This window comes from Lepidothrix coronata, unplaced genomic scaffold, assembly GCF_001604755.1.
Source record: "Lepidothrix coronata isolate B3197 unplaced genomic scaffold, Lepidothrix_coronata-1.0 Scaffold202, whole genome shotgun sequence".
Lineage (NCBI taxonomy): Eukaryota > Metazoa > Chordata > Aves > Passeriformes > Pipridae > Lepidothrix > Lepidothrix coronata.
The window spans coordinates 26,953-39,201 of NW_016690382.1; the positions used below are offsets into that span (position 1 = coordinate 26,953).

At 56.8% G+C, this 12,249-nt stretch overlaps 1 protein-coding gene across 1 annotated transcript in view; it reads right to left on the bottom strand.

The window, feature by feature from the left end:
* Window positions 1–12,249, bottom strand: part of CELSR3 (cadherin EGF LAG seven-pass G-type receptor 3) — a 31,687-nt gene that overhangs the window by 2,475 nt on the left and 16,963 nt on the right. Inside the window, exons 17-34 of the mRNA XM_017832440.1 lie at window positions 10,400–10,494; window positions 9,481–9,690; window positions 8,824–9,007; window positions 8,171–8,320; window positions 7,709–7,889; window positions 7,225–7,392; window positions 6,671–6,797; window positions 6,297–6,503; window positions 6,018–6,192; window positions 5,367–5,479; window positions 4,976–5,055; window positions 4,217–4,343; window positions 3,444–3,557; window positions 3,171–3,307; window positions 2,986–3,092; window positions 2,136–2,309; window positions 1,797–1,997; window positions 546–1,623 (exon numbers count right to left, since the gene is read on the bottom strand). Of these exons, the coding sequence (XP_017687929.1) occupies window positions 546–1,623; window positions 1,797–1,997; window positions 2,136–2,309; window positions 2,986–3,092; window positions 3,171–3,307; window positions 3,444–3,557; window positions 4,217–4,343; window positions 4,976–5,055; window positions 5,367–5,479; window positions 6,018–6,192; window positions 6,297–6,503; window positions 6,671–6,797; window positions 7,225–7,392; window positions 7,709–7,889; window positions 8,171–8,320; window positions 8,824–9,007; window positions 9,481–9,690; window positions 10,400–10,494 (3,628 nt within the window). The remainder of the gene's footprint in view (window positions 1–545; window positions 1,624–1,796; window positions 1,998–2,135; window positions 2,310–2,985; window positions 3,093–3,170; window positions 3,308–3,443; window positions 3,558–4,216; window positions 4,344–4,975; window positions 5,056–5,366; window positions 5,480–6,017; window positions 6,193–6,296; window positions 6,504–6,670; window positions 6,798–7,224; window positions 7,393–7,708; window positions 7,890–8,170; window positions 8,321–8,823; window positions 9,008–9,480; window positions 9,691–10,399; window positions 10,495–12,249) is intronic.

Genomic DNA, 12,249 nt, shown 5'->3' on the forward strand with positions numbered 1-12,249 from the left:
GTGGGGTGGGGTGTGGTAGCAGCAGTACCAGCAGGGAGCAGAGCTGAAGGGGAAGAAATGACAGAATGGGACAGGGTCCCTGGGGAGAAACATGGTTGGAGCAGGCAGAGCTCCCCTAGGATTTGGGCTCCCTCCTCCCCAGCCAGCCTGGCCCTTGCATACATCCACTCACTGGGACTTAGAGCCAGCATTGACCAAGGGGACCAGCCATGAGGCCAGCCTGGCTGCACAGAGCATTGTCCCCAAATCCCCACAGGCCACAAGCAAGGGCATTGTCTCTGGCAGAGTGGGCAGACTCACATACACAGATGTTCCTGCCCGTGCTGCACTGCAAACACCCAGAGCTGTCATACCTGAAGCTTCTCCCTGCCCAGTCACTGTTCAGGACCGGGAGACACCTGCCGTTCACCCTGGGGACTCACCCTTATACAGCCCTCTCCCTCCAAACCAAACCCCTTTCGGGAAGAAGCCAAGCAGGTGGACAATGCATAAGATCAGCTGAGGAATGCACAAGAGCTGGCTGAGGAAGGAAGGAACACACTTACTCTGAGTCTGGTGACAGCTCCGAAATGCTGTGGGACGTGGCAGAGCGAGGCGTCGAGGGACACATTGCGGAGGGTGTTGAGGTCTGCAAGGCAGAGGGGGTGGCGGTGGTCTGGGGGCCTGAAGGCGTGCTGGAAGATTGCACTGAGGACAGGACGGAGGAGTTAAAAGAAGCAAGGATAGAAGAAAGGATATCTAACTGTTCAGTGGAAGGATGTCGGCTGGGAATGGCCTCCAGGTTCTCCCTAGAAGGGTGTCTCCTCGACAGCGGTTCTAGGCTTTCCCTAGACAGCTGCCTCCGAGAGAGACTCCCTAGGTTGTCCTGTGAGGGCTGCCTGCTAGGCACTGTGTCCAGAGGCTCTCTGGAATTAGATCTTCTGGATAGAAAGTCCAGCTGCTCCCTTGAAGCTTGTCTAGCTGATGCTAGCAGGTCCCTTGAAGGCTGTTTTCTAGAAAGTAAATCCAATTGCTCTCGAGAAGTATCTCGACTTGGTAACATGTCTATTCGGTCTCTGGACACTTGCCTACTTGGCAATGTGTTTAGCCACTCTCTAGAGACTTCTCTTACTGGCCCACAGTCTAGCTGCTCTCTTGAACCAAATCTGCAGGGTAAAGTGTCAAGGCAGTCTCTGGAGCCCTGTCTCCGAGGCAACGTGTTCCCATGATCTCTCTGACTGGGCCTAGCAGTGAGTCGATCCAAGTTTTCCCTAGATGCATGTCTGCTTGGGATACTTTCCAGGTGTTCAGTAGACCCATGCCTGCTGGGGATAGTGTCCAGCTCCTCCCTGGACCCATGCCGACTGGGCACAGCTTCCAAGCACTCTCCTGAGTTGTGTCTGCTCAGCTGCTCCCGGGACATCTGTCTCCTCATCAGCATGTCAAGCTGCTCCCGTGACGAGTACCGGCTGGCTGGCTGCGACAGGCTGCCAGCTCCGGAGTAAATCCTGCCGTAGGAGGCAGCAGGGACAGCCCTGTGACCCAGCGTGGAGGTCTTGTACCACGTCAGCTCGTTGGTCATCCTGCCAACGGATGGCAGGCCCTGGAGAGTCGGTGGGTACTGGAGACGGTTCTTCAAAATCCCTGCACCAGACAGAAAGAGAAGTCAAATCTTCGCACAAAAGCAAAAAGAGCATGAAAACCAGGGAGATAAGCCATACCTCCCCAAGGACACAGCCAGATGGATCTGATGCTGTCAGGCCAAGTCATCCTGACACAGGCAAGGCCACCCTTGCCCGCTTGCTCCAGGCTGTTACCTTTTCTCTGCCGTTGGGTCTGGGTGAGGGAGTTCTCATCCCCACTGGTCAAAGCCAGGTCTGGCTGATTATTGTTGGCTGCATCCTTGTTGATGTCAAATCCCAGCTTCCGCTCAGAGCCCCACTTCTGCAGGGAGCAGGGGTGAACCTCACACTCGCCCAGAGCCGGCCAATATGACATGAGGTCATTGCCGTCCACATCTGAAGGATGCAGCAAAACGGGTCCCAGGGAAGAAGGAGAGAATATTTCCGTGAGCAGCAACTGAGCCATCACAAGACATGGCCTGTCCCCCAGGGACCTGAGCTCATCCCTTTCCCTGCCAAAGCCCTGGGACTTGCCTTTGGGAGTGGTGTTGGCAGGGTTAGTGAGGAGGCGTTCGCTGTGTGCCGCCCGCTTGAACTGGCGCTGGAAGCGGCCCCGCAGGCGTACATTCTCCTCGCTCTCCGAGGACGGGATGGAGAGGCTGCGCTCTTCATCTAGAGACAGGTCACTGTCAGAGTCCGAGTCCTGGTCTGCAGGAGCACAGTGTGTGTCAGGGAGATGTTTGGAATGAAAGTGAGAGAGGCTTCTCGTGGCAGTGCCAGGAAGGTGGCAATACCCTAGAGCTGACCACACTTATGAGAGTGACTTACCCCTCACTGCCTTTCCCTCAGCAGCAGCCTGTGCCAGCTGCCCTGGCCCTATCACCAGGTACCCACAAGGAGTCTGGCTCCCTCTCACTGCACCTTCCTGTAAGGTAGCTGCAAACAGCCATAAGATCCCCTCTGCCTCCTCCTCCAGGCTGAGCAAACCCACCTCCCTCAGCCTCTGCTTGTTTGCTCCATGCCCCAGCTGTGAGGGTGGCTCCTGCTGGTCTCACTCCAGTGAGTCAAATGTCTGTACTGTCCTGGACAGCCCAGTATTCCCACAGATCCCGCAACAGCCAATGTTCCCTCTCTTGCTTTCTCCATCTCTAGCCCCTTGGGGCTTGGCTATGCCCTTTGCCATCTGTCCAGGAGGAGGCTGTGCTAAATGACACAGTAGCTGCCTTTCCCTCCTATCCACAGTGTTTGGAAGTCACAGCTGAGCATAGGGTGGAGGGTGTAACCATATAGCCAGAGCCTGCACTGGGAAGAATTTCCTTAAGCCAGGAGTTAATTTAGGATGCACAGAGTTGGCCCCAAATCCAGGCACAGGGCTGAGTCTTACCTCCCCCAGCATCACGGTGGAACATGGCCACATCGATGTCCGTGGGTCCAGCATGAGCCAACAGGCTGTGATCCAGGACCGAGCCCTGACGTGCCGTCACGTTGTCTCTGAAACACAGGAGGCCCAAATGGTCAGGAGCCTCTGTTTGCCCGGGCACTGTGGCCCCCCAGAGCCCCGCTCCCTACCTGAGGTACGCCCGCTGGCTGGAGTGAGTGCGGGCAGAGCGCACGCTGCTCACTGAGGAGACTGTGGAGGCCCCCAGGGTGATGCGGATGAGCCCACTCTCCTCAAACAGCGCTGTGTTGTTGTAGGCACTGGGGCCCTGGGAAGGGCAGGGAGAGGGTATGTTAAGGAGTTGCTATGGCAGCTGCCATGGGGAAGTGGGGACATGCCTGTCAGCTCCAGTCCCAGACATGCAGCCTGACCCCAGAGCCCTGGGCTGCTCTGCTCTCGCCCACCTGTGCGCTCCTCACGGCCTCCTCGCTCTGCCCTTTCTTGCCGAGGCAGGCCAGCTTCCAGGCCTCCCACACCTCCTCATTTAGCACACAGAACAGAACCAGCACAGCCAGGCCCTGTGGGGAGAGATGCCCTGAGAGACAGCCCCTCATTGCCAGTTGACCTGCTTGCCCACAGCACCAGTGGAGGGACAATCCCTGGCTCCTCAGGAGCCCAGCACATTGGCTCTGGTGGCCACCAGGACTGGGATGCACCAAAGACGCCCCAAAGTTGATCGGAGGTACCACCCATGGTGGCCATGGGTGAGAGAGGAAAGGGTGGGGTGTCCTCCTGGCTGGCAGTAGCCAAGGAGCAGATGGCAGGGTCCCCTGCAGCAACACCAGCCACAGTGGTAGCAGGAGGTTGGCAAGGTGCTGCCGCGGGTCTGATTTTGGGTGTCCAACACTTCTGCTGCACGATGTCCTCTTGCTCTGCCCTCTGAGAGCATGGAGGTACCTTCCCTCCAAAGATGGGCCTTGCTATCCCTTGGATGTCACCTCTGAACCAAACACCTTGCAGCCACCTCCTACTCACCAGAGGCACAGCAGCAAGGACTGGCAGGAGTCACTCACTGCCAGTCACAGCGTCACAGTGGTGACAGCAGAAGGGACAAGGAGCACAGCAAGATGCTGAGAGCTCAGCGCAGGCCACCCACTCTCCACAGATGGCTGTGGGGACCACAGGGATGCTCTCCTGGGCTGACCCACGCCCTCCCCAGCAGAGGCTGGGCAGTTACCTGGAGGCTGCAGAGGACAGTGTAGAGGTAGTGGAAAGCCAGGACACTGTTGTTGACAGCCAAGAGGCCAAAGAGCCAGGTAGTGCTAATAACTAGAAGCAGAACAAAGGAGCTCCGTAACGTCATGCTGGAGAGAGAGAGACAGACAGACAGACAGGCACACAGACACACACCAAGAGGTTAGTGCGTACTGTTAATCTACAGTCTAGTGCTCACAGACAGAGATCCAGAGGGGAAAGCGATCCTCTCCAGCCCTCCCTGTCATTCCCAGCACTGTGGGGACATCCCTGCAAAGCGGTCCAGCTCCTGCCAACTCCCAGGCCTTCCCTTCTGGATCACACATGGCAAACACAGGTCATTTGGAGCCACAGAAAGCTGAACCATGTTCCAGGGCTGGCTCAGAAGGGAGTGGGAAAAGGTCCTCAGGAGCATGCAGGAGAGGAAGAAGCAGGTGCTGGTAGCTGACAAGGATGAAGTGTTGAATCCAAGCAGACACATGGGGTGGCTGTGAGGGCAGGTGGTGAAGGAGGACCAGTTGGTGGGTCAGTGTGGAGATGAGGACGTAGGAACAAGAGGAAAGGATAAAATTTAGGAAGGGTTAATGTGGCTGGCAGGTGTGGGAGAGGAGAGTGGCTGCGAGGCTGACACTGATGCACAGAGGGGCCCTCTGTGATGGTGGAAGAAGGAGGATGGTCACTGAAAATGCTAAAAACCACGAGCTGTCAGAGCTCTGCTGGGAGTTTGGCCACTAATACTCACAGAACCGATTTCTTCTTGGTCTCCTTTTGGCCTGGGGAACAGGACATCTTGGCCACAAGCAGGAACATGACCCCATTCATCTGAAAGCGTTGGCACCGATTAGAAGCTGTGCCAAGGGCTGGCTCTGACCTGACTTCCCCAGTGCAGAACATGGGCAGACTCCAGGTCCACCAGGCCCACGCAAACATCCCCTCCTTTCCCCTTCATGCCCGAGCCATGGCCTCCCCCAGATTTGACTGGAGTGAGGAGGGACAAAAAGAAGGCCTCTAACTGAGGGAGGGGTGGGTACATAGAATGGGGCAGGCAGTGGGCAGCCAAGGAGGAGCAAGTGCCCATGGTGCGGAGAAGGGAGGCAGGAGAGGGTTGTGGGTGAAACAGGACAGGGTTTTACCACAATGACGACAGTAATGGGGCCTGCAAAGCTCCAGACCAGCTTATCATGAATGGAAATCCAGCAGAAATCAGGGTTCCCATAGCCCTCAGGATCCAGGCCAACAGCCAGCCCTGCAAGAGGAAGGGAGAGATCAGGTCCAGACCCAGCAGCCTTGGACTTGTCCGAGCCATATCAATCCCATTGCAGCACCGAAGGCAGTGAAGAGGCTCTCTCCCTGCTCCTTGCCCTGTGCACAGGCTTCCCCACCACAGGGAAAGAGCCAGGACTGCGAACCCCAGCACCAAGGGTCTTTATTTCCTTTTCCCCAGGTATCCCTGATACAGCCCAGCCCAGCAGGCACTCACTGCCAGCAACAGGTCACCCAAGCATGCAGGCTTAGGAAAGCAGGAGACCTCAGCTACAAGTCCTGGGATAAGCCATGGGGAGGTGTGCTGAGAAATTACTTCTCCCCAGGAGGCAAGAAAACAGCCCTTGATACATGGTCCCCAGCTGACCACCCCAGCACTGCTTGCTGACAGCACTGCTGTCCATGGCAAACCCACCTTCAGCTCTCCACACTGGGTGAGCTGGGCAATACCAGGTGGTCAGGAGGCTGCTGAGAACCAGCACAAATGGTTTTGGCACGGCTGTAGGACAAGCAGCTCTTACCAGTGATGATGGCAGGCACTCCCCAGCCGATGGCATAGTAGAAACGCATGGCCCCGAAGTTGACGTTGCGGGCTTCGGTCTGCATGCGGTAGATGTGGAGGCCCTGGACGAAGAGCCAGGCGAAGGTGGAGAGGAAGAAGCAGTGGAGGAGGATGGCAATCACAGTGCAAAGAAACTGGGGAGACAGAAGCCACTCAGAGATGGTGCCACTGTGCCAATGCTAATGGCATCATCCACACCTCACCCTCACCCCATGGGCGTGCTGGTTAAACCACAGACCTGGTTCTCAGTGCGGTTGATCCCCAGGAGAAAGAGCAGCTCAGAGAAGAAGAGGGTGACTGATATGTTGGAGTGGATGCCACGGGTGTTGGACTTGAGGCCTTTGAGGCAGGTCAGGAAGGAGAAGGTCAACAGCAGAGACACCAAGGAGAGAGACACCAAGGAATAGGTGACAATTGCCAATGTCTCCAGGTCACCTTCCAGTTGCTGAAGCAGCAGAGAACCAAAAGCAAACAGTGGTGTTAGGGGAAGACACAGGATGCTTGCAGAGTTCTCAAACTCTAATTATGCCCACAAGAAATTTTCTGCCTGTGCCTGTTTATTATTATTTAACAGTCTCCACCACTGCCCACAGCCCCACGGGCAGAGTTTACCTCTCGGTGCGAGCTGTCCATCAAAACCCCAAAGGTGCCAAACTGGGAGCACTGGCAGTGGACGTGCGTGGTGTTTCGGTACACAAGCTCACAGTCCCTGGCTGTCCAGAAGCCAGAGGGGTTGGTCCTGCAGCCACCAAAAAGCAGAGTGCACTTAGGAGAGAAGACAGATGAGTGTGGTGTGTGGGGGAGGAACTGCAGAGAAGATGGGTGACTGGCAAGGCTCTTCTGCCAGCAGATACAACTGCACTCCTACAGCTTAACTACTGGAGCCAGAGTGTGGATGTGGCACTCAGGGACATGGGTTAGTGGTGGGCTGAAGAGTGTAGGGTTAACAGTTGGACTCAATGGTCTTAGAGGGCTTTTCCAACCTAAATAATTCTATGACTCTGCTGTGCCCTCCCAGCAGGGAACCCCACCAGGAGAGAGTGGAAATCCCCCACATCCCAGTGCTGCCCAGGTACATGGACTGTTACAACCAAGGAAACCTGGGGAATGAGGAGGTGTCTGGGGAAAGCAGCTCAAAGAGAGCTGCCCAGCCATGCTCGACTCACGGGTTGGAGTGGTTCCACTGCACACAGAGAGGTTTACTCCTGTTGGCTGTCTCCAGCAGGTAAAATTCCAGCACAAGAGGGGTGTCCAGGGGCCCTTGCAGGAAGGTGTGATTGCTGAATACAGACACACTCACGATGGGGGAGTTCATCACAGGATTCTTGGGGAGCCTGCAAGGAGCAACAGAGCTCTACCATCACTGTGCATGGCATCCACAGACCCTTGGGGACTTCCCAGACATCCTGTCCTGACATCTCACAAGGAACAGGTCTGCACAGGCTGTGCACAGGTCCACACCAAGGGGCTGGGAAACATGGGACAGAGCAACACCAGGGTGGGGAACAGGCAGAGCACTGTGGGACTGCCTGGCTGAGAACCAAACCCACACCATTGCAGGCACTCTTGGCAATTGCTGGAGGGAACAGAAGAGAGTCCAGCCAGCCCCTCTCCACGAGTGCTTGTGGGAGCAACAGGGAGGGGACGTACCTGACACTGCGACGATCCACCTGGTAGCGTGCAGGCAGCAGCCCCCCGAGGGTGCGGTACATGATGAGAATGACCACAGTGAGAGTGGGCTCAGGCTCTGGCAGCGCCTGCCTTGGGGAGGAGCTCTCCACAGTGTAGTTCCCTTCGCCCCCAGCCAGTGTGGGCATTGCTGTAGGGGCAGCTGAGGCACACAAGGGGGTGGTGAGAACACATATACACACGTGCTGCTCCGAAGACAACTTGCAAGGCCATCAGGAGCCTTTGGGATGTGGTGAAGCCAGAAGCTCAGGCTATCAGGGGTGACTTGTGGACCCCTGACAAGAGCCAGGTCTCAGCAGGGTATACCTGCAAACTAGATGGCCTTTAAAGGTCCCTTCCAACCAGAACCATTCCGTGATCGTACATCCTTCCTCCCAGCCATACCCACCCAAGCTGTTCCTTGAGTGATGCTCACATGCTCACCTTCAGCTTTCGGCGGGCTCAGCACGGACAGTGGCAGCACAACGTGGGTGTGGGGGTCCCAGGCGGGCTGGCCCCGGAAGAGGCTGCTGTGGTAGCGAGGGTAGCGCCGGCGGATATGGGAGTGGTTCTCCATGCGATCGATGCTCAGCACTGCAGAGGAGCAAGAGAGTGAAGTCAGATCTAGAATGGCCACCTGGAGAGAATCACGCTCCAGGGCACCTCAGGTTTCAAGTCGCTGGCAAAAGGACCACACGAGCCACAGGCTGGATTGTGGCTATGTCCTGTGTTTGGGCATGACACATGACACAAATCTCAGCACCCACAGTGCTCCTTCCCAGCCCAGATCCATGCTCTGCTATAGGGCAGACTACTTCAGCCACCAAGATCAGCTGCTTTTTCACTCTAGACTGGGAAGTAACTGGGAGTGGGCAGCACACTCCTGGCTCTGCTGCTTTTGGTGGCATGTCAGCTAGTCCAGGCAGGGATGGGCCCTGGAAATCTCTCATGAACACCTCCCCACATTTAAGAGAGCCACCAAGGACATTATCAGCACCCTCCCTGAGATGCAGTGAGATAAAAAGGGAAGCAGGTGTAATGAAGGAGTGTCTCTGCACCATCCCAACCAGCCCTAGCCCCAGCCAGCTCCTACTCACTGATGTTGGGGGTGACGACACCAACGGGATTGAGGTAGGTGAGTTTCATGTTGCTGGCCAAGGTGCCTGAGTAGTCCCGCAGCTGCTCCATGAGGCTGGCACTGCCGTGCTCTCCGTGTGGCAGCATGGCCCAGTGCTCCCGGTTCTCAGGTGCCAGCACGGAGCTGCCTGCGCGCAGCAGGTTCTGCACAGGAGAGACATGGGGGTAGGGGGTGAGGAAGCACTGCCTTTGGGACCTTTCTGGCCACCCCTAGACTGCAGCACTGTACTCTCTGCCCAACTTGCTGCACAAGGGCTTGGGGTAGAGAGGTACCTTCTGTTACAATGGGCCTCCACCCTCATCGCTCATCAACCAGTGCCCTACAGAGACATCTTCCAGGCACTCCTGCCATGAGGGACTTGCAGGCAGCAATAAGACCTCCCTTTGCCTTCCCAGGCTGAGCGGACCCAGGTCTCAGCCTCTCCTCAACCAGCTAGTGCTCTAGTCCTGACCATGCCTGTGACCTCGCTTTTGTGGGCCACTGCCTGTGTGGCACTGGGGAGCCCCGTGCTCCTGATGGGGTCTCACCACATCTTCAATGCCCTCAGAAACACAGGCTCACGGTGGCCGATAGGAGAAGCAGCATCAGAAGTTGCTGATCTGGGGGAAGGACTCACCTCATTGAAGTGGGCGTCCTGTGTGGCTGTCAGGCCGAAGCCACGCTGCTGGCTCTCGAAGGCCATGAGGCGGGACAGCAGGCGGAAGGCGATGTGCACGTCATTGCCAAAGTAGTGGTCCATGTGGTCTGTCACAGCCCGGAGCCGGTGGGCCAGCTTCTTGGCTTCAATTGTGTTGAGCTCAGTCTTGTTCCTCTCCAAGCCCTCCAGCTGCCAGGGGTGAGAAAAGAGGGGATTAAATAATTAAGCAGGTTCCTTACTGGGAAACTGGGATGCTGCGGGTCCCACTGGACACAGAGATTATTTCTGAAGCCATGGCACAAGCCACTGACAGTCACAGTCGTGGTCACTAGAACAGGGAGCACTTCTGGCAGTCTCCAGCAACACACCAGGAGCTGCACTGGCCCAGCTAACCCAGTGCCACACACAGCAGAGGCCAAGATGAAAGGACAGGGCAAGGGCCTGGCGATACTTCCCTGGAAACTCTCCTGGCTTCTGTTTCAATTCAGCCCAGGTGAGATGCAAGTATTGAAGACACTTGCCTGGAAATGTCAAAGGGATTTGTCACTGACAGAATCTGGGGGCTACAGAGCTTCTATGGAGCAGACATCCCATCAGCTTCAAACCACTCAGCCCAGCTCAGGGTTATTTATTTTCCTCTCAAATGCTGTGGCAGGACACAGGTAATTTCTGATGGGGACACTCAGATTAGACAAAGCCAAGTGAACTTAAGCTCAGACCAGTGCTCCCACAGGATGGGTTTGGGGGCAGGAGATGAGAAAAAAAAAGGTGCTGAGCACTGTGGCAAGTCCCTCTCATACTCCAGGCACTCCTGGAGAGCTGAGTGCTTTGAAATCTGGCTGTGAGCCCTTGTCAGAGGGCCCATGCTCTGTCAGGGCTGCAGAGCCAAGAGGATTACCAGCACAGACAGTTCCTTGAAGGCAGGTGAAGTGCAGTTGAAGAGATCTGGCTCCAGCCAGCCCTTTTCCTCATCACAGTGTCTGACAGCTGCACCTGAAGCAAGAAGGAAGGGCATGTTGGAAATTCAGCACAGGATACACATCCCCAGCAGGGACCCTCTGCAGCAGCTAATCCCAAAGAACAGCACTGGCAAGTGATGGGGAGCGCCTATAACACCCCAGGGCCATTGTCCTGCAAGTGTGCAATTCATTCTATCCTTGGTCTGTAAAACCTGCAGCTGCTGCTGTCCGCTCCCTCCAGGAGCTGGATTCCTCTGTGTGCTGTGGGGCTGCATCACACCAGGTGCCATCACACAGAATTGCAAAAAGGACTAAGTGACTTGGCAGGACTCAGGCTGGAGAAGCTCCACGGCATGTGACTGTGTCCTCAGGGCACATCTCACCCCAAGCTACAGAAGCCCATGCAGCTCTAGGCATCCCCTGGCTGACAGCCTGAATGGTTGCTGAGGTCCTGCTCTCTCTACAGGGCAAAGTCACTCCAGGAGCACAATAGCCGTGCTGTGGGCTGGCAAACCTGCCCCAGAGATGAGCCCCTGCAGTTGATGGGGATGGAGCAGTGGGATGGAGGACCCCAGTGTGGAGGATCCAGCACTGTGGGTTCAATATCCAGTGACAGACTCCAACCCTTGGCTGGGGCCCAAGGACTACTGCACAGCAATGGAGTCACCAGCACTGAGTGGGATCAGCTGTTCAACATCACCAAAACCCCTGCTAAAGCCAACACAGAGAGCAGTGTTCTGGGCCGCTACAAACACTTTACACAAGAGGAAACAGGCAACCCCAGTGTACCCAGCAGGACTGTGGAGGAGGTCTTCCTGGGGAGAGCACCAGGGCACAGGAGCCCACCTGAGTGCCCATGGCTGGGAGAGGGCAACAGCATGGCCAGGGCAGGGAGAGGGAGCCTGGAGGAGACTCCAGTTGCTGCTCAGAAAAGCCCCAGTAATAAACGTGTCCCTCTCACCACCTCCACCTCCTAGCTGTCCTCCCAGCCACCTTTCCCCCAGCTGCAGAAGCACAGGGACCAGTGGCACTGCAGCTGGGAGCAGGGAGGACAAGGAAATCTTCACACTGCTGGCCTTCCTCTTGGACAGAACAGAGATCGGCTCAGGATCTGACCCCCAGGTCCCTGTGCCTCCCCCCACCAGCTGGGAAGAGGGACCAGGACCTTGTGCTGCGCCTGCCATCAGTTCCTGACCCTCTCCTACTGCCCCCCACTCTAAAAACTTCCCCCTTCCTCCACCCCATGGCCATTCAACCGTTGCTCATCACCAGCTCCTTCCCCTCCCAGCCTAAGCAAGCAGGTACCACCCAGGAGAGCCAGCATCCATCCCAGCCAGGGAGCAGGGCACGGGCTCACCCAGAGCCAGCACTGCAGGCTCAGGACAGTGGGCGGCAGAGGCTGCATGCGGCTGCAGCTGGGTTTGTGCTGGTTAGTGTGCTGGGAGCAGGGAAGAGCGTGTAGGAGCAGTAAGGCCAAGCAAAGCATTGGGAAGACTCTTGGCAGCTCCAGAAGCAGAAGGGAAAGTGCAGGGGTGCGCAGGGTGTCAGGCAGGGAGCAGGAAGGGAAAGCCATGTGGTGCAGGGGGAAGGAGACGGGAACAACCTTACCTGCACCCCTCAAGCCTGAGCACGGAGGGCGAGAGAACCGGGGAGAGAAGCGACAACAGTTAGGAGCCGAACCTGCCTCCTCCTGGGGCGAACGGCTGGAGAAGGACAGGGTTTGTATTGTCCCCTGGGGCTCCCACTGCCCTACATCCCAGACACCCCGTCACCGAGGACAGCTTCGCCT